We start from the raw sequence: 21,641 nt of genomic DNA on the forward strand, positions 1-21,641 counted from the left end.
ATTTTGTGCTCTGTATGAGATAAGGCAGGAATTTGTGGAGCGCAGTATGAATCTTGACCGTGTTCCACTATCCAAACCCCCCCCCTCCCGGCTCTGACGCACTCTGCCGGAGCTTTTTGAGGAATAATCAAAACGTTCACAATTGAGACAAGTTGAGGCAGGGGTCCAAAACATTTCCACCTCAGAGTAGAAATGTATCATGACATGCATCATAGGTACATCTCTCTGGTCTTTAGTCGGCTGTTCTTGTTGCCATGGTTTCCCTGGTTGTGTCATGCGAGTGCTTTATCGATAAACAAACCAAAACTGCGTGCTACAGAAAGTGAGAAAAAAAACTCGTCTTTTCACTGGAAATGTGGCACATGGCCAGTTTTGGTCGAATATCGAAACCATCCGTGCTGAAAACCGCAAAAGAGGAACGTTTTTACATGGTCTATCATGGGGCATCCTGTAGAGACATCCATCTTACCAGCATGTTTGTTATGAGTTGGGAGAAAACCAGGGAATCCCGAGGAAACCCACTGGGAAACCAACATTTTAAATTCCCAATTCACATGACCATTTTTTTTTTAATTCCAAGTTCTCCGAAAGCTTTTTGCTTGGTTTTTGGCTTTGGGATCAATCTGACACAAAATGGTGAGCTCAGGAACTGATGATGGACGAGGAGATCTGGCTTGTTCCAGTTCATCACAGAGGTGTTGGGGTTGAGGAGGTCAGGACTCTGTTTAGGACACGAGAGTTCTTCCATCTGAGCTGTGTGTGATGGATGGAGAGATATGGATAGAAGAATAGATAGAGATACAGTATAGATACACCACAGGAAGATAGATAGATACTCAAATAGATATAGATATTCAGATAAATAAAGAGATATACAGAGACGGATGGATGGATGAACAGAGATGAATAAATACAGGAAAGATAGATAACTGACTGATAGAGATATACAGATGGATAGAGCGAGTATCTATCCATCTGGAAGGATCAAGATATTCATAAAAATAGATAGATGGATGTTCTCCTCTCAGGTCAGATCAGAGATTGTGATGTTGAAGTCTGTTCCCTCTGCCCACTCCCGTCCCGTCTCCCCGTCTCGTCTCTCGTCTCGTCTCTTGAACTTTTACCCGTTATTATTCCTCCCTGTCGTTGTGAAAGCCGAGCGATGAACGAGTGAAATCAAGGGTTTGACTTTCACCCAGACTCCGACCCGGAGGCGGTACTGACCCACTCACCTCCTTTAGCAAGACGTCGCTGTGAGGTGTTTATTACTGCTCTTATCTAATGACTGGTCATAAAGAGTGTGTGTTTGAGCTGCTTATTTACAGGAAGTGTAGTTTTAAACACCGAGGCAAACAGGAAGTGACGTGTTCAATCTTTCAGCACATGGAAGTATGAAGACCTCAACCTGTTTATCCTCTCAGCAGAGAGAGAGGGGGGGCCTCACTCTTCCATCACACCACAGTTATACACCTTCACAGCATTCTTTTTTTTCTTTCTCTCTTTTTTTTGTTTAATACTTGATCCTGGTTTTTGTTTGTTTTTCCTCCCCTTTATATTTTCTTTATTTTTATCGTATTTTTTCTTTTTACATTTCTTTTCTTCCTTTCTACTTTTTCCTAATTATTAAAATTTTTGTTTTCATTAGTTGTCTTTTTTTTTTTTTAAAGATTATTTTACTACTTTTATTTCATAGACTTTTACTTTTTTCTTTTCTGTCATTTTCTTTTTATTTTCATTTACTTTGTTTTAAAAAACTATTTTTTTCCTTATTTTTTTGTGTTTTATTTAAATGTTACTGTTTTTTTTTTGTGTGTGTTTTTTATTAAGTTCTACATTCTTATGATTTAAGGTAAATTAATTAGTTTGTTCGGTTATTTATTTAACTGCTTCCTTTTTACGTTTAAATTTTTTTTTGTATTCCTTCCTTTCTTTCTCGCTATTTGTAGAAATTTAATATTGAAAACTCGACCTGCTCTCAGATGTGTTTTGGGGGGGAATGTTTTATTTATTTATTTATTTATTTATTTATTATGTTTGGAGAAAAATATCCATGTATAGTTGTATTGAGTGTGTGTGTGTGTGTGTGTGTGTGTGTGTGTGTGTGTGTGTGTGTGTGTGTGTGTGTGTGTGTGTGTAAGAGCTCATTGCACTGAGACACACCGTGTAAGGAATCATTGTCTCACAGCAGGAGCTGTAATTGGTTGTGTGTGTGTGTGTGTGTGTGTGTGTGTGTGTGTGTGTGTGTGTGTGTGTGTGTGTGTGTGTGTGTGTGTGTTGGGGATTGTTTGTATCTCCTGTTCTGTCCAGTCTAAGGTGGAAGAGACCGGTCAGGAGTTATTGGTGTTGGCTAAAACCTGACACTGTGTGGGTGTGTGTGTGTGTGTGTGTGTGTGGGTGTGTAAGCGAGAGTGACCTCTGACCTGAAGAACTAAAACTACTAACTTGCTAACGTAAGACTCATCCTGTCCGTTACGCAGCGGCTTCACCGTGACCCTTTGTCCTTTTTTTGTCTTCTTTGTTTCTTGTTTTTTTTCTTCATGTTTTTTTCTCTCTCTTTATTTGCTTCTTTCTAATGAGTCATTTCTCTTAATGTTTTTCTCTATATTTATTTTTTTTTACCTTTTGTTTAGTTTCGTTCTTTGTTTTTTTTTCTCCTTCGCATTTCATTTGTTCAATGCATCTCTCCTTCTTTCCTCCTTCTTAACTTGTAGTTAAAATGTATTTATTTCCTGTCTTTTTTTGTATATTTATTTTATGATATTCATAACAGTTTGCTCCATATATGGACGAGTTGTTACTATGGAAACGCTCACGTGTCCTAACGAGCACGTGAACCGAAGCATGTGACTAGATTTTTTTTTTTGCAAATTATTATGAATTTAAAGCGAATGTGGAGTGAATTTCCTGCGATCCGACTTCTGGAAAGAGGGCGCAGGAAGGGCGAGCAGATCGGCTCCACGTTCTCGTGAATAGTCGAGGCGTGACGTGGCTGGAGGCCCGTGTTCTGCAGGGATAATGCTTATCGTAGACGCGCAGGTCTGAAATGGGCGGGGTTATTACGCCAGGGTCCGCCCCTTTCTTAGAAGGGCGCTCGGTGGTTAACAGCGTGATGCTATCTCTGCTCCTCATCAATGAAGGGGCGCTTTGTGGTTCCTGTTTCTGCTAAATCGGACTCGGCCTCTTTTGCTCTCTTTCCAGCGAAGCCTATCTGCGAGCGTTTCTGTGCAGACATGTCACACTGCTGCTTCTTCCTCTTTTAGTTTAGCTTTCTCATCATCGGCCACCGCGTTTAGCAGAAAGGTCACCAGGGTTTGTTTCCACGGCCGTTGTGCAAGCAAAACGATCCTCGTGCTACTTGTGCATGTACTAAATCTTGGTCTGTCGATTGGCTACAAGACTTTTCATGCTCCGACTAATTCATCGTACTAATGAGAAATCTGAGGTAAAACCGAAACAAATCACGCAGTCGGAGTTATCGGTGTACGAGGCGATGAGCGGGAAGCTCTGGAAGCTCTGTCTGTTACTCTGTAAGAGAGCTGGAGAGGCTCAAATAGTAAAGCGCTGCTGCATCAGTCTGGAGGAACGGCATATCGCATTTATTACAGAATTAATAGAGAGGTTAATGAGAGAGAGAGAGAGAGAGACGGGCAGAGAGAGAGACGAACGGAAAGAAACGGAGAAACAATGAGAGGGATACAGGGATGAGAAAGAGATGAGAGGGATGGAAAGAGACGGAGAGGCACACGGACAGAAGGAAGCAGAGAGAGAGACAGACGGAAGAGACAGAGAAACACAATGAGAGAGACACATAGACAGACCGGCAGAGAGAAGGAAGGACAGACGAGAAGAGACAGAGACACACAGAGGGTGAGATAGACAGATGGAAAGAGACAGAGAGACACAATGAGAGATGGAGGAGGGGGGACAGACTGAGAGGAGACCGAAAGAAAGCAACAGAGAGAAACAACTGGAGAGAGAGACACCGATATACATGGAGAAAGAGAGATTCATGCAGAGAGACACATGTACAGATGGAGAGAGAGAGAGAGACGGGCAGAGAGAGAGACGAACGGAAAGAAACGGAGAAACAATGAGAGGGATACAGGGATGAGAAAGAGATGAGAGGGATGGAAAGAGACGGAGAGGCACACGGACAGAAGGAAGCAGAGAGAGAGACAGACGGAAGAGACAGAGAAACACAATGAGAGAGACACATAGACAGACCGGCAGAGAAGGAAGGACAGACGAGAAGAGACAGAGACACACAGAGGGTGAGATAGACAGATGGAAAGAGACAGAGAGACACAATGAGAGATGGAGGAGGGGGGGGAAGACAGACTGAGAGGGAGACCGAAAGAAAGCAACAGAGAGAAACAACTGGAGAGAGAGACACCGATATACATGGAGAAAGAGAGATTCATGCAGAGAGACACATGTACAGATGGAGAGAGAGAGAGAGAGAGAGAGAGAGAGAGAAACACATATGGACAGAAAGTGTGTTAACATGGAGCATGTAATGGGTTTAAAAATCCAGTCCGAGTGAAAATTCTCCATATAAACACCTCAGTCGGAATAAAAAAAAAGCCCAAATGGAGTGAAATTCTGCCACGTAAATGCCTCAAAACAATTAGACCCATTACGTGAGGGACCAAACGACAACCAACCAACACACACACACACACACACACCAGAAAAACCTTTATGTGCTAACAGGTCTGGATTTGGTTCCTGTTCCTCTCAGGCATGAGATTCTCTCCCTACACGACATTTTGATCAACCCCGAACTTTTATTAGTTTCTATTTATTTTTCTTTAATCCTCAGTTTTGCCTTCGTGCCTCTGTTGGCGGTTCCTCCTCGTGAACATGCGAGGCCTGGAGCGCCGCACGCCATCCTTGACCCTCGCCACACACTCCGGCTTCACCATTTGCCTTTCAAATTGAGGTCGAAATCGGGAAAGAACAAAGGCAGGTGTTTTTGATCACACATGAGTCAGATTCATGTAAATGCAGGGAGGGGAGTAGCTGGGGGGTGTCCCTGATTTCACCAGATAACACTCAGATCGAGCTCAAGCGATCTCCACACACACACCTCAGCAGTGTGAATGGAAACCACACACGTGGTGCGCCATGTACATCCCCAGCTTCAGCACTGACTGGGAAGTGAGAGAAGTCAGAAGTTCCACACTGCTTTACATGACAGCGTTGATGATAACTCCACCTACTCACTCACACACACACACACACACACACCTTTTTCTGTGTTTTTCTTTGTTCAATCGGACGTCACACACCTGTCATAGTAGTAGTTTCGTAGTTGATATGAGCTTCCTGTAGTTCCCCTTTCTGACATGCCTGAAACCCAGTCAGCAAACGTCCACAAATCCTCACCTTTATAATTCCCTTAAAGCAGAATTGTACCCTGTATGGCCAAAAGTTTGTGGACCCCTACGCTTAAGATCGCTGTGTTTTTTGTTTCTTTTTTTTCACATTGTTTATATATTAAGCTCCAGTCGTCTGGGGAAGATGTTCTACTAGATTTTGTGGAGATTTTGTGCTTGTTCCTACAACAAGGTTGTGTGAGAGTAAAGTTAGGTTCTGATTTAGGTGAAGTGAGGAACTCTCTGAGGATTTGAGAATTAGAATTGACTGTACGCTTAACAGTGCAACAAGAAAACCTACAAACAGTTTGCTGAAGAAAACCTGAATTACTGGAACCATGCCCTGTGGTCTGAAACTGAGATAAACTTGTTTGGCTCAGATGATGTCCAGCATGTGTGGTGACACCCTGGTGAGAAGCACCAAGAAAATTGTGTGTTGCCTACAGTCAAGCACGGGGGTGGTAGCATCATGGTCTGGGGCTGCATGAGAGCTGCTGGTACTGAGGAGCTGAGGTTTATTGGGGGGAACATGGATTCCAACATGTACAGTGACATTTTGAAGCAGAACATGATGAAGTCTCTTCAGAAACTGGGCCGAACGGCAGTTTTTCAACATAATAACGATCCCCAAACACACCACCAAGATGACAACTGCTTTGCTGAGGAAGATGAAGGTGATGGAGTGGCCAAGTGTTTCTTCAGATCTGAACCCAATTGAGAACCTGTGGGGATCCTCAAGCGGACGGTGGAGAAGCTCCATTTGTGTATCATCCAGCAGCTCCGTGATGTCATTATAGAGGAGTGGAAGAGGATCCCAGCAACAACCTGTGCAGCTCTGGTAAATTCCACACCCAGGAGGATTAAAGCAGTGCTGGATAACAATGTTATCACAATATATTCACACTTTGAACACGTGTTCACTGAGGGTGTACTTACTTTTGTCGGCAGGTATTTAGACAATAGTGGCTGAATGTTGTTATTTTTAGAGGACAGTAAATCTGTACTGCTACAGAAGCTGCACCTTGACTCCTCTGAAATATTTCTATAGTTTTGTCCCTCTAGAAGATGCACCAGAATGGTTGATGAAATGTGAGGGGTGCACTCACTTTTGTGAGATACTGTGTGTGTGTGTGTTTTAACATCCTCGTTTATGTATTATGAACCCCTCGATAGAGAAACCTGACGTTTCGATGTTCTGCTTTCTCTGTGATTACAATCAAACCTGGGAAGGAAGAAAAAGAGAGACGGCGAGAGTCTTCGATTTTTTTTTTAGTTTGTATTGAGGTCTGAAAGTTGCATTAGAGGAATAAGAAAAGTTGGATTCTGTCAGCAGAATATCGACTCCATTCATGCTAAGAGCAGAATAAAAACTAGCGGCGGTTTTGTGGTGGTGATCAGCACCAGCGTGTTCACATGGAGGTCATGATTCTCACACACTCTCACAACACACTGTTGTGCAACACATTTGAAAGGATTAGTGTTTCTGGAAAAACAGCACCACCTGACCTTGACCCGACGTGGACTTGTGTTCGTGTAGAACCAGACCACCACATGCTTTATGTGGGGTGTGTTTTCCGAGATGCCCTTCTGCTCAGTACGGCGGTGAAAAGAGCGCTCTTGAGCATAGCTTTCGTTTCTGATCTTTCTCAAACCTCCTCGATTAAGCAGTTTCCGTAAAAACCGACCTGATCCTCGCTTTATGGTTTGAGTTTTTCACACCATCCGTCGTAAACCCTTCAGAGAGCTGTGTGTTTTACTCGGGTGTTTAGGAGATCAGCATTACCACAGGTATTTAAAAAAATTCTGTCAAGTGCACAGAACACTACGAGGGCTGAGGCGTGTCCTGAGAGTCACGTAGAATACAGATTAACATGGCAGAGGTAGAGCTGTAACTTCCTGCACACACAACAGGAAAAGAACGTCTGCTTTTATTTCTTTAATTTCATTTTTTTATTTTATTACTTTTTAATATATTATTTATATATGTTTTATTTTATTTTTTTTTTAATTTCCCAACATACCAGAATTATAACTGGTGTAAATAATTTTTGTTAAAATCAAATAATAAGTAATAAAAACTTCTGATGGTTTACTTTCTGCACATGCACCACCCATCATTGTTTCCAAATGCGGATAAATGACGTGAAATTTCCGGTGCAACTCGAAATAAAACGCATGAAAATCTTATTTTCCCTTCATATAAATGGAAACCTCTGAAAATGGGTTTTTTTTACGTATTTTTTTTTTTTTTTTTTAATAGAGTTGATCGAGTTCAGCATCTTCAAGCCCTTGTGTGTCACAACAGAAGTAGGCTGCTACCACAAAAGAGGAAATTGACTAAGAGATTCTGAGAATGTCTGCGGTCGAGGGTCATGTGACTTTTCGGAACGATCCCAGAGTTATTTGCATATGACCGCATCGGGGAGGAAGAGGCGCGGCTTCGCTCGGTGTTTGTTTACATTTGCGCCTTGGGTTTGCTTCTTCTTTTAAAAAAAAATTGTTACTTTTTTTTTTTTTTTTACTTTATATATCTTGCACAAACGAGATGGCGGAGATGAAACCCACCGAAACTGACACCCGGGTAACGAAAAGCGCAGCCGTGCATCGGTGCAAGAGATGTAAATAAGGGTGTGGAAATAAATGAGTGTTAATTATTATGCTCAGAAGGGTTGCATAGATGCCCCCCTTTTTATTTTAACTTTAGTTTAATTTATTTATTTGCTCTTTTTGCCGCTAAATGATAACACAATGGTTCCTCGAAGGTCTACCTAGAGTCTCTGATAATGAGCAACTGTATGAAATCAACTACAAACAAAAGTTTGTGGACACCTGAGAAACCATAAGATTAGTATGCACTTCTTTTTGAGCATCCTGTTCCACATTAAATCTCCATTCACTCTTATAAATGAGCTCCACTCTTCTGGAAAGGCGCCACTAGATTTTTTTCTTTTTGGAGATTCATTCAGCCACCTGTGGTGAGGTGAGGTGAGGCGGCCTGGGGTGAAGTTTTCACGCTGACAATAGGGTTTATAGGAGGAGATCTTTCGCTCCATCCAATGAAAAACACATCTTCATTGTCATCCTGGAACAGGTTTGGGTCTCCTAGTTGTGAAAAGTCAGGTGTCCCCATACTTTTGCTGTATAGAAATAATTGTTCACGCAATAGTCGCTTTTCCCGACTTCCTCTTTCAGAAGGAAGCAGACCGAGGTAGAGATTTCATCCACTTGTTCTCCTGAAGCACGGAAGCTAAGCGCCCTTACCCTCGCTAGATGGAGGACATGTTGAAAGTTCTCTGGTTTCTCTGTTCTCTTGGCACATTTCACACGTTTATTACGAGCACGAATAATGAAACATCTATCGTTTGTCTCTTCTTTGCAGCTGATCAAGTTTACGGAGACCAAGATATGCACGAAGTCGTTCGCAAGCACTGTATGGACTACTTGGTAAGCGTCTTCCTAACAACCAACCAAGCGTTGGACCCAGAATACAAAAAACAAATACAAAATATATATATAATTTCTTGCATCCGCAGATGAAGAACGCAGACTATTTCTCAAACTACGTGACAGAAGACTTCACCACATACATCAACAGGAAAAGGAAAAACAACTGTCACGGGAACCACATTGAGATGCAGGCCATGGCGGAGATGTACAACCGGCCCGTGGAGGTGTACCAGAACGGCACAGGTAAAGACACAGGGTGTCCGCCATGACGGTAGCAGTTAGCCTCAGCGATATTTGACATCAGTACCCCTGGTAACCAGTTTGGTATAATATACAGTTGCTTGAATGGGGTTGCCATACATGTCAAAAACACGCATGACCTCATACACAATAGGTCACTGAGAAACCACAGCAGCCATAATTCCTGCAAAAAAAAAGCTGTCTTTGTTCAATGTATATAATGTATATATGGTATACAAAGACATCCTTTCATTGGAGATGTAATAGACCCAATCCTGTTCCAGCATGACAATGCCCCTGTGAAAAAAACACAGTTCCAAAGTCTATGTGGGTTAAAAAAAAAAAAAACTCCAGCAGATGCCAGAACAAGGCTACACGCACAGTCACAAGGAGCACCGACCTTCACGAGTCAGTGTGCCGTCCCGTGTACATCGGGAGCTGTGCAAACTGGTGCTATTCTGACCACGTCTGCAATTTTATCCTGTTAAAACCAAAGAGTAACCATGAAACTGCTACAGAGCCATGATTTGGCGTGTTTAACGACGATGCTGCAACGAGTCTTTCGAAAGAGAGAGAAATTTGCCGGGAGACGGTGAGAGATCAGGAAGACCTTTGACAAACTCAACCCCCGAAAACGTAGAATGATCGTCGGCACAGAACAATCCGCAACATGTCGTACAGAGCAGTCCAGGCAATTCTCACGTGTCATTTGCACGTGCGACGTGTTCAGGGTTTCTATCCTTTATGGCACCCTTGGCAAGATATCTCTTATCACCCCCGCCCCCAATGGCTCTGCCTTCCCACCACAATCCTCCAATTCCACACCATATAAATTGTTTGCAACCTTCCATAAAAAACACATTTAATAATAAAGATTGCTAAATTGCCTGAAGTATGTTAACAAGTACTGTGTATTTAACTTTAACTGTAAAATAATGTAACTGGGCGTGGGCAGCTGAGAGGCAGGGGGCGCTCACTGCCCCCCAGTTGGTTGCGCCCTATAGCTAGAGTTTTATTGCTGAGTTTTAAGGCATCTGAGGGACGACATAGTCTCTGACTTCCTGTTTCCCAGGGGTATAAATAAAGGTAACGCACAAGGGTTTTTTTAGCCTGTACTACCCTTCACAAGGCAGCTGTAAGAAACCATGAATAGCCTATTTTTCCCCCAAATGACCCGGAAATGCTTTTCTTTGCTTCCTGTCTTGTGTTTCTAACCCCTAGCTATGTGCCCTTTGCCTCACACAGTGACTTTCAGTAACGATGGCCAAAAAAAACCCCAGCTAAGCATGCGAGTTATTTCTTGCTAATGATGACACAGAACTAGCTCCGGTATGCTAAGAATGTCAGATCTCTATCTGAGGACTTATTTTCACCTCGACGTAATGAATTTACAGAGTAATTAAAAATTAATTGACACATTCATTTAAATTCATTTACTCTGTAAATTTCCCTTTTCGGCATGGATTTTTCCCTATTTTGGTCATCTCCAGTTTCTGAATAACGAGACACTACATTTTTAGCATTCCCCCCTTTTTCCTTCCCTTCATTTAATTGAATTTTCACAAATTTTTTCCAGAACCAATCAACACGTTCCACGGGATTCACCAAAACAACGACGAGCCAATCAGAGTCAGTTACCATCGGAACATTCACTACAATTCAGTGGTGAACCCTAATAAAGCCACGATCGGAGTGGGGCTCGGACTTCCTGCCTTTAAACCAGGGGTAAGCTCGCGCAAAATCGCCTGGAAGTCTGAAGTCAGAATTCCGTAACGTTTGAGGTACAGTGGGTTGGGGGGGTGGGGTTATAAGATTGAATGATTTGTTTAGCTAGATGTCTATTAAAACATTCAACTTGTAGAATAGTGCAGTAGGAGCGGCCATGTTGGTTTAAAAATCAGGGATGTGGGACATCCGATTAGGAATTCCTCAGACTGAGTCGGGAATTCCAGGTCCGTTGAATGCAAAGGGAAAGTCTTCTAGGGTTGGTGTCCCCCCCCCCCCCCCCCCTTTAACTCATTACCATGTGGGATTTTAGATTCTGTACTTAAAACTTATTTTTATTTTTTATTATTTTTTACTTTTTTGTAAATTACATGAACAAAAGTATTGGGACACCCGATTTCTTTTTCCAGGACATTCACACAATTGCATAAGCCGTCTTTAGATGCTGAAGCATTGACTTTTCACTTCACTTGAACTCAGAGACCCAAACCTGCTCCAGCATGAAAGTGTCCCTGTGCACAAAGCCAGCTCCATGAAGATCTGCTTTACCTGGGTTGGAGTGGAGGATCTCCTGCTTTAGAGCTCTATTAAACACCCTATTTGAGATGAATTGACTGCACCCCAGGCCTCCTCACACCTCACCTACATCAGTATTTGACTTTAGTAACATCCTTATGATTGAATGAATCTCCACAAATCCCCACAAAATCTAGATGAACAACATCTCAGAAGAGTGGAAGTTATTATAGCATACTTCATCCGAGTTGCTTGTGAGAGCTTGAAGGAATTTAATTTCTGACAGCCTTGACTGTTTAGCATCGTACGTTTGATTTTTATTTGTTTAAACCACCGAGTTTCGAGCGATGCTGCCTGATGGCTTTGCTTCCTTTTTGCCTCAGCTTCATGTCAGGGTCGATTTTTTCGATGTTAGTCATATACTTGTATGACTCATTTCAGACTTGACTGATATTACAGTTAAAAAAAAACCCTAGTCGCATGAAATGAGGTTAGACAGCGAGCTAGTTGTGTGTAAGGAACGAGCGTTAGCGCCTAGCGTGTCAATCACAGCGACATTTTCTTTTACTGAACCTATTTTTCGTTGTTTCACTGCCATGTGACAGACAGACAGATAGAACTTTTTCATTGCATAGTACATGTACACACCAAAGAAATGCAGTTTAGCATCAATCACAAGTGCAAAATAGGAGCAGTTGTGCAAACTGTGTAGTGTGAGTTCACTTGTGTGATGGTGGATGGACAAAAGCCGTCCCTGAATCTGCTGGTTCTGGTGCGCATGTTCCTTTTGCTCCTTCTTGATGGAAGGAGGTTAAACAGTTTTATCTGGGATGGGAAGAGTCCTTGATAATGATGTGAGCTCTGCACAGACATCTGCTGTGGTGAAGGTCCTCAATGGCATGTAGTTGGGTGCCAGTGATGCATTGGCCAGTTTTGACCAGCCTTTGCAGGGCTTTACGTTCACACACAGTGGAGCCTCACTACCATACAGTGATTGAGTTGGTCCGGATGCTCTCAATGATGCAGCGGCAAAAACTCTTTAGAATCTCTGGGGACAGATGAGCTTTCTAAAGACTCCTCAGGAAGTACAGACATTGTTGTGCCTTCCCAACCAGAGCTGAAGATGTGAACTCCTCAAAACTTAAAGCTGGAGACCCTTTCTACCTCAGTTCTGTTAATGTAGACTGGGGAGTGTCTCCTGCTGTTAGATTTCTGAAAGTCCATGATGAGCTCTTTAGTCTTCATGGCGTTGAGGGTCAGGTGTTGGTGGCACACCACGCTGTCAAGCTTCAGATCTCTTCCCTGTAGGCTGATTTGTCGTTGTTGCTGATCTGGCAGACCATCATAATGCATACTTGAAGAAGATGCTGGAGTTATGCAGAGGAGCAAAGTCATGGGTGAAGAGAGAGTAGAGTAGTGGGCTCAGAACACAGCCCTTTGGGATGCCGGTGTTTAGAATGAGGGTTGACAATACCTGTTTGCCCAACCTAACAGATTGAGGTCTGTGGTGTGTTTGGGGTCGTTATCATGTTGGAAAACTGCTGTTCGGCCCAGTTTCTGAAGAGACTTATCATGTTCTGCCTCAGAATGTCACAGTAAATGTTGTAATCCATGTTTCCCTCAATGAACCTCAGCTCCACAGTACCAGCAGCTCTCATGCAGCCCCAGACCATGATGCTACCACCACTATGCTTGACTGTAGGCAACACATTTTTCTTGGTGCTCCTCACCAGGGCATCTCCACTTTTGTCCGGATTTAATCCTTTTAAAAGAAAATTTTGAACCAGGACATAAAACGCTAAAGAATCCATAGCGTTAGCCGCTAACCAGGAAGTGACTAGCGCTATGGATTCTTTAGGGTTTTCACACATGCGCAAAACAAATCTTATTTCCGGTATGGCGTAAGTAGTAACAACGACACTGCGCTAACTCTAGTTTATTTATTTATTTTTTAATTTTAGAGTTTAATAGTAGTTTGAAAAATATGCGCTTAAAGTGCGAGAGACTAAACTCGCAGTCCGCCACATATGTTCCTGAGGAAACTCGGATTGTAACACTGTTCCGTGCGTAAAAAAAAAAAACACATTCGGTGCAAGCGATGTGCGCACCAAACCGAAAGCATGTACCGTACCGAATACATGTACCGTTACACCTCTAATATATATATAATATATACATACACACTCATGCATCATTCTCTATAAATAACCCCTTCAGAGTCTTTGAGGTTTAGATGAAACTTGGCTTGCAGGACTACACTTCCTGTTTGTTTGTTTCAGCGTCTAAAATTGCTTTATATTTACTCAGATATTTGTAGTGCTTTTTTATAGTATATAAATTGCTTTTATTTAAAAATTTTAATTTTTTTGTTTTTTTGTTTTTTTACATTAAATCAGAAACCAGGCCAGTAAGGCTACACGTCAGCGAAGCTTCACTTTCACTCATGTGGCTGAAAGCAGGATTTTTGTTTGTTTTGAACCGAAGCAGCACAGATGCAGAATTTTTCTCATAGCTGTGGGCGATCAAATAGCCGACCGACACACTCCGCTTTCTCGAAATTTAATCTCGGTTTATCTCTGAGATCAATTAAGTAATCACATGAGCAGGGTATACAGCGGTGTTTTTACTCTTGGGGTTTGTTGTTGTTGTTGTTGTTGTTGTTGTTGTTGTTTTGGTGTGGGGGGGAAGCAGCTCTATATAATGTCTTATTGGTTCCCCATGTATCCTAAAGAAAAAAAAAATCCCAGGGGGCGTCTAGACTAATGAGATCAAGACGTCGGATAAGAATCTTAATAAAGTTATGAAACAGTTTGGTTACAGAGATCAGAACAGAGTCTGATCTCACCGGTTGATTATGTAGTGAGGAAACAGTGTTTTGATCTGAACTCTAGCAATCTTTTGGAGAATGAAACGAACCCGACCCAAGCGTGTCCCGATTGATTTAATCCCACCTGGGTGCGACGTGTACACACACTCCGTCCTGTTATTTAACATCCCACGTTTTGCATGTAAGCGCTAATTCAGCAGACGTGCGCCGTGTGCTTGTAACGTCAGTGTGTACCATAGACCTGGCCTGCTGTTTTAGATAACGTGATACTGTGACGTGCTGCAACACAGGGTCACTTTTACATAAATGACCAATAATCAGAGCTCGATTTTATTATTTAATCGTGTACTTATTAGCATAATTATTTCATTTAAATGTTTGTTATTTAGAATGTATTTGAATATTGGCATGGCATTTTTATGCAAATGAGCGATCAAGGCTTCATTCAAGCTTTTTGTTAATTTACACAACGTAGTGTTTTCACTCGGTTTTGCAGTTCTTTTTGGAAAAAAAACTTTTAAATGGATTTTATATATATATATATATATATATATATATATATATATATATATATATATATATATATATATATATATATATATATATAATAATATATATATTAATAATAATAATATAATAATATATTCTAATTTATTCTATTATTTTTTAATATATTATTTTATATTATTAATAATATATTAAATAATAGAATATATTATTTTATATATTATTTTATATATATATATATATATATATATATATATATATATATATATATATATAGTACCATTTCTTTGTTTTTTCCTTGTTTTATGCTCTGTTTATTAGATAAAAATCATTTTTAAAAATGAATGAATGAATAATAAATTGAAACCTATATACTCCCTGTGAAAGGTATTTGAAACTTGCGAGTGTTCTCTGAGCCTGTCGTTTCTCCCCGGTGTTACTTGAGGTCAGGTGAGCAGGTCGGATCTGGAGTCGGCCTGCTCTTGCTGGCAGAGAAGTTAGAAGTAGGTGATTAGTTTGAGCTTATCAAAGCCTGCTGAGGAGTGCTTCTCACAAGGCTTCAGTTCCACAGCAGTCTCCACAGGGTGGGTGGGTGTTGGGGGACATTCCACACGTCTGTGGCTTCCTCCGAGGAGCTTATTAGCAGCGAACTGTTTTATTTGTGCATGGGGAACATCATGATCACTACAGGGTGACCCTCAGGCTGTCTTAAGGACATGGAGCACATTCGCAGTCCTGTTTTATAACTTTGATTGTTCGGAGATGTTCTACTCTTTTAGTGACTGCAAACAGTCTGCAAATGATCTAAAATAAAAGAGGTTTGGTTTTTTCATGGCTTTGGAAGAAAGAAAATTCTGTTGAATGGATCAGAAATGGAAATTCTGCTTTATGGAACAATTTTATTGTTGTATAGTTTTTTTCTATATAGTGTATTAATGTAGGGTGTAGTGTAGTATAGTATGCTATAGTGTAGTGTGTTATAGTATAATTGACTGTTTTACGCTATAAGTGTAGTAGGGATAGTGTAGTTAAATAGAGTATGGTGCAGTAAGGTATAGTGTATTAGAGTATAGTAGGATATTGTATTCTATAAGTATAGTTTACTGTAGTATGCTGTAAGTATTGTGTAGCACAGTATAGCATGGGCTAGTTTATAGTATAATAGGGTAGGTATAGTATAGTATGAGTGTTATAGGGTATGGTATAGTTTAGTGTAGTAGTGTGTAGTATAGTTAGATATAATATAGTATAATTGGGTGTGGTGTAGTATTGTGTAGTATGGTGAAGTCAGGTGTGTATATATAACAGTATCTAATAAACAGAAAATAAACAAACTCTAGTATAAAAAAACTTTCTTTCGGCTTCACTCATTAGGGGTCGCCACGGCGGATCATCTGTATTCGTATGTTCGATTTGGCACCTGTTTTTACGCTGGATGCCCTTCCTAACGCAACCCTTCCCATTTATCTGGGCTTGGGACCGCCACTGAGAGTGCACTGGCTTGTGCAACCCTAATGGCTGGGTTCGGTTCCCTGACCGGGACTCAAACCCGGGCCGCGTTGTTGAGAGCGCTGAATCCTAACCACTAGACCACCAGGGAACTGAACACTAGTATAAAACAGTACAGTAAAAGTCAGAGAGCAGTGTGGGCAGATACATTTGGCCACTTGGCCTAGCTAGAATGCATTTTTTTTTTTTTTTTTTTTTTTTTACAGGAAACAGGAAGCTGCAATATGACCTACTGTGACTAATCACATTTACATCACATGTTGCGCTTGTGATCTTTCCTTTCAGGATTCATGAACCATTACCTGTAGTAAGAGTGTGTGTTTATGGTTTGTTTGTCTTAAGGTTGTCTGTTGCAGCCACAGGTGTGTGTGTGTGTGTGTATGAGTGCGTGTGTGTGTGTATAGGGTGCGTGCATGTGCGTGCCCGTGCTGTTTGTATGTGCGTGCGTGTGTTTGAGGGTGCATGTGGATGAATGCTTGTGCGTGCGTGTTTGTGTTTGAGGGTTTGTGTGTGTGTACATGCGTGGCTCTGCGAGGGTCATCCAGGTGTGGTATAACAGCTGGATCGTCTGTGCAGAGACAGGCCGGCGTGCGAACACACCATGGCACAGTTGGCGTGCTGACAGAGTTTACACACGAGCTAACCACATGCTGTCTAGCTTTTGAGACGCTCTCCCAGACGAGAGAGTGACCGAAAGTGCATTCTAGTGCTGAAATTAGGGCGCAGGATCAAACCCTGTGCTCTTCATATTGTCACTTAAGGAAAAGTTGAGTGCATTAAGAGTGAACGTTATATTATTGTTCGCTTTAGCGCCAGTAGGACTAATTATTTCTTGGTCATTGTTGTTGCTTAGTCATGTGCATACTGGTTTTTTTTTTTTTCTTCTTCTTCTTTATTATTTTTATTTGTCTTGTGCAGACACATCATCATCTGGTGTTTTTCCTAATTAAAAATCAGATACATTTATTAAATCCAGATCATTTTTTTTTTCTTTTTTTCTTATGAGTTTTTGTATTTAATGCTCAGGGAGTATGTTTTTTTTGTTTTGTTTTATTATTATTATTATTATTTTTTGTAATAGACAGATGTTCCAGTTGTCTTACAAGTCACAATATTGGATGGTAGTGTATACTATAGTGTGGAATAGCATCGGGACACTATGGGATAGTTTATTAAGGTATAGTATATTATAGTGTAGTAGGGTATAGTCACTCTAAAGTTATATAATATAGTATAGTCATGGTTTGAAGAGTTGCAGTAAAGTAGGGTGTAGTATAATGTGGAATAGTATAGACACAGTAAAGTATAGCCACACTAAGGGGTAGTGTAGTCATAGTATGTATAGTTACTGTATAGTAGGGTAGGGTATAATGTAGTATAATAGGCTATAATGTAGTATAGTAGGGTAGGGTATAATGTAGTATAATAGGCTATAATGTAGTATAGTAGGGTAGGGTAGGGTATAATGTAGTATAATAGGCTATAATGTAGTATAGTAGGGTAGGGTACAATGTAGTATAGTAGGGTACAATGTAGTATAGTAGGGTAGGGTTTAGTAGGGTATAATGTAGTATAGTGGGGTAGAGTATAGTATAGTAGGGTAGGGTACAATGTAGTATAGTAGGGTATAGTATAGTAGGGTACAATGTAGTATAGTGGGGTAGAGTATAGTAGGGTAGGGTACAGTAGGGTAGGGTACAATGTAGTATAGTAGGGTAGAGTATAGTAGGGTGGGGTAGAATAATGTAGTATAGTAGGGTAGGGTTTAATGTAGTATAGTATGGTGGAGTATAATAGGGTACAATGTAGTATAGTAGGGTAGAGTATAATGTAGTAGGGTATAATGTAGTATAATAGGGTACATTGTAGTATAGTAGGGTAGAGTATAGTGTAGTAGGGTAGGGTATAATGTAGTATAGTATGGTAGAGTATAATAGGGTACAATGTAGTACAGTAGGGTAGGTTATAATGTAGTATAGTAGGGTATAGTATAGTAGGGTAGGGTAGAGTATAATGTAGTAGGGTATAATGTAGTATAATAGGCTATAATGTAGTATAGTAGGGTATAGTATAGTAGGGTAGGGTATAATGTAGTATATTAGGGTATAGTATAGTAGGGTATAGTATAGTAGGGTACAATGTAGTATAGTAGGGTACAATGTAGTATAGTAGGGTAGGGTTTAGTAGGGTATAATGTAGTATAGTGGGGTAGAGTATAGTATAGTAGGGTAGGGTACAATGTAGTATAGTAGGGTATAGTATAGTAGGGTACAATGTAGTATAGTGGGGTAGAGTATAGTATAGTAGGGTATAGTAGGGTAGGGCACAATGTAGTATAGTAGGGTAGAGTATAGTAGGGTAGGGTAGGGAATAATGTAGTATAGTAGGGTAGGGTTTAATGTAGTATAGTATGGTGGAGTATAATAGGGTACAATGTAGTATAGTAGGGTAGAGTATAATGTAGTAGGGTATAATGTAGTATAATAGGGTACATTGTAGTATAGTAGGGTAGAGTATAGTGTAGTAGGGTAGGGTATAATGTAGTATAGTATGGTAGAGTATAATAGGGTACAATGTAGTACAGTAGGGTAGGTTATAATGTAGTATAGTAGGGTATAGTATAGTAGGGTAGGGTATAATGTAGTATAGTAGGGTATAGTATAGTAGGTTATAATGTAGTATAGTAGGGTAGGGTATAATGTAGTATATTAGGGTATAGTATAGTATAGTTAGGGTATAATGTAGTATAGTAGGGTACAATGTAGTATAGTAGGGTAGGGTTTAGTAGGGTATAATGTAGTATAGTGGGGTAGAGTATAGTATAGTAGGGTAGGGTACAATGTAGTATAGTAGGGTATAGTATAGTAGGGTATAATGTAGTATAATAGGCTATAATGTAGTATAGTAGGGTAGAGTATAGTAGGGTAGGGTACAATGTAGTATAGTAGGGTACAATGTAGTATAGTAGGGTAGGGTTTAGTAGGGTATAATGTAGTATAGTGGGGTAGAGTATAGTAGGGTAGGGTACAATGTAGTATAGTAGGGTATAGTATAGTAGGGTACAATGTAGTATAGTGGGGTAGAGTATAGTAGGGTAGGGTACAGTAGGGTAGGGTACAATGTAGTATAGTAGGGTAGAGTATAGTAGGGTAGGGTAGGGAATAATGTAGTATAGTAGGGTAGGGTTTAATGTAGTATAGTATGGTGGAGTATAATAGGGTACAATGTAGTATAGTAGGGTAGAGTATAGTGTAGTAGGGTATAATGTAGTATAATAGGGTACATTGTAGTATAGTAGGGTAGAGTATAGTGTAGTAGGGTAGGGTATAATGTAGTATAGTATGGTAGAGTATAATAGGGTACAATGTAGTACAGTAGGGTAGGTTATAATGTAGTATAGTAGGGTATAGTAGGGTAGGGTATAATGTAGTATAGTAGGGTATAGTATAGTAGGTTATAATGTAGTATAGTAGGGTATAGTATAGTATAGTTAGGGTATAATGTAGTATAGTAGGGTAGGGTAGAGTATAGTCAAAAAGATTTTTATAACTGATGCACTATATATACACAATGAAATGAGAGAACTTTTCTCCAGAACCCTGGTGCTACATAAAACAACATAGAGATACAGTGCAAACAGACAATACAACACAGTGCAGGACAGATACACAAAATGCTGCTGACAGTATACTTTCTGTATAATATGTTATACAGTGTAATGTGCGTAGTCGCAGTATAGTATAGCCACACTGTGGGAATGTGTAGTAGGGTATAGTGTATTATAGTGTAGTTGGGAATAGAACAGTGGCAGGGTAATGATAAGTGGTGGTATGCTCTAATGTAGTGGGGTATTGTATTCTATAGTAGAGTGTAATACAGTGGGGTAGAGTATTAACCTGTAATAACGGTTCATTCACATTGTATTGCATTTGATCCAATAAACAATAAAGGAAAGCATGAGATGATTGAGAGACTGATGTTTTCTGTGAGATGTTTGCGTAGTCATTTTAGAAGGAGTCTCAGTGTCAGTGCTTTGTAACATTGTAGAGTTAAAGGGAAAGTGAAGGGCAGTTTATTGCTGTTATCACGTAACTGATACCACGAGCTGGTTTTATACGTTCCACTACATTAAAACGGATAAAAAAACCACTACCGGTACATTCTCACTTTAATGGTTATTGCTTTGTCTCCTTCTGGACAGTACGCAGACCAGTCTCTGATGAAGAACGCCATCAAGACATCAGAGGAGTCGTGGATCGAGCAGCAGATGTTGGAGGATAAAAAGAGAGCCACTGATTGGGAGGCGACAAATGAAGCAATCGAGGAGCAGGTGGCCCGTGAGTCGTACCTGCAGTGGCTCCGGGATCAGGAGAAACAGGCACGGCAGGTGAGCCTCTGGCCATCCTCAAAATAAACACATTCCAGTCAAGCAAAATCTTTTTGGAATGTGGAATCAGGACAGGTCACGCAACGAGCCTCTGGCCGTCCTTCCAGCCACATTCTGCTCTCTTATAACACTTTAAAAACATTTCAGTTTCTTTTTTAACACATTGTAACACGAGCAGTCGAGTGTTTTCGGCTTTTCGTAACACTGACTGCCGTTTCACATAAGACCACTGTTTTCAGAGAAGTGTACAGAGTTCATCGCATGCTTCGTGCAGACATCACAGGTGGTTTTCAAGTCTGTGTTTTCTCACTTTAGCTGCCGGTGAGCTGTCTGGTTTCAAAGAAACGCTGTGTCTTTATATAACTGGTTGTAAAATCAAAAGTCCGAAAATGTGTTGAAAAAATTAATGAAAATTTTGAAGTGGAAATGGATAACCTTTTTTTTTTTTTTTTTTGCGCATTCAAAGCGATAGATACGTTTATTGGGTGGCTGGAAGTGTCAAGTCTGATTTTCGTTTTTTCGCTATTTAAATCAACAGCAAGGTTTTTTTTGTAAAGCGCCTGTCTCTTGTCTCCTGTCTCCTGTCTCAGCCACGTAAGGCCAGCGCCACGTGCAGCTCCGCCACTGCCGCAGCCTCCAGCGGATTGGAGGAATGGAGCGCTAGGTCCCCACGACACCGGAGCTCTGCCTCTTCCCCTGAGAACCCGGACCCGGCCCACTCGGACCCGGCACCCAAGCCTCCCTCCCCGGCCGGAGCGGCTCTCGCGCTTTCCAAACCCCCCTCGCCGTGCGCTCCTGGTATGCCACGCTCCATTACACCACCTCCCCACACACACACACACACACACACACACACACACACACACACACACACACACAGTTCTACTGCAGCCCGTGCGGATCCATTTGCACACTGCTCCGTGTGTTCTTCACTCAGTGTACCGTACAGGCAGTTTCACGTGAATGTTTTTCTGTCTGAAACACACTGACGTGTCTCTTGACGCATTATGTAAACCGTGTAAAGTTTGGCCCAAAGGTACACTGAGTGAAGAACTGGTTATTTGTTGTGCAAAACAGATGTAAATGCTTATAAGTAGGGTTTCCC

The 21,641-nt window shown here is 41.0% G+C and overlaps 1 protein-coding gene across 2 annotated transcripts in view; it reads left to right on the forward strand.

The window, feature by feature from the left end:
• Positions 1-21,641, forward strand: part of otud5a (OTU deubiquitinase 5a) — a 37,873-nt gene that overhangs the window by 14,278 nt on the left and 1,954 nt on the right. For both annotated transcript variants that reach the window (XM_046871797.1, XM_046871796.1), the window contains exons 3-7: positions 8,758-8,822; positions 8,912-9,068; positions 10,642-10,790; positions 20,351-20,536; positions 21,127-21,334. In XM_046871797.1, the coding sequence (XP_046727753.1) occupies positions 8,758-8,822; positions 8,912-9,068; positions 10,642-10,790; positions 20,351-20,536; positions 21,127-21,334 (765 nt within the window). The remainder of the gene's footprint in view (positions 1-8,757; positions 8,823-8,911; positions 9,069-10,641; positions 10,791-20,350; positions 20,537-21,126; positions 21,335-21,641) is intronic.

The sequence above is a fragment of the Silurus meridionalis genome, chromosome 17, assembly GCF_014805685.1.
Source record: "Silurus meridionalis isolate SWU-2019-XX chromosome 17, ASM1480568v1, whole genome shotgun sequence".
Taxonomy (NCBI): Eukaryota; Metazoa; Chordata; class Actinopteri; order Siluriformes; family Siluridae; genus Silurus; species Silurus meridionalis.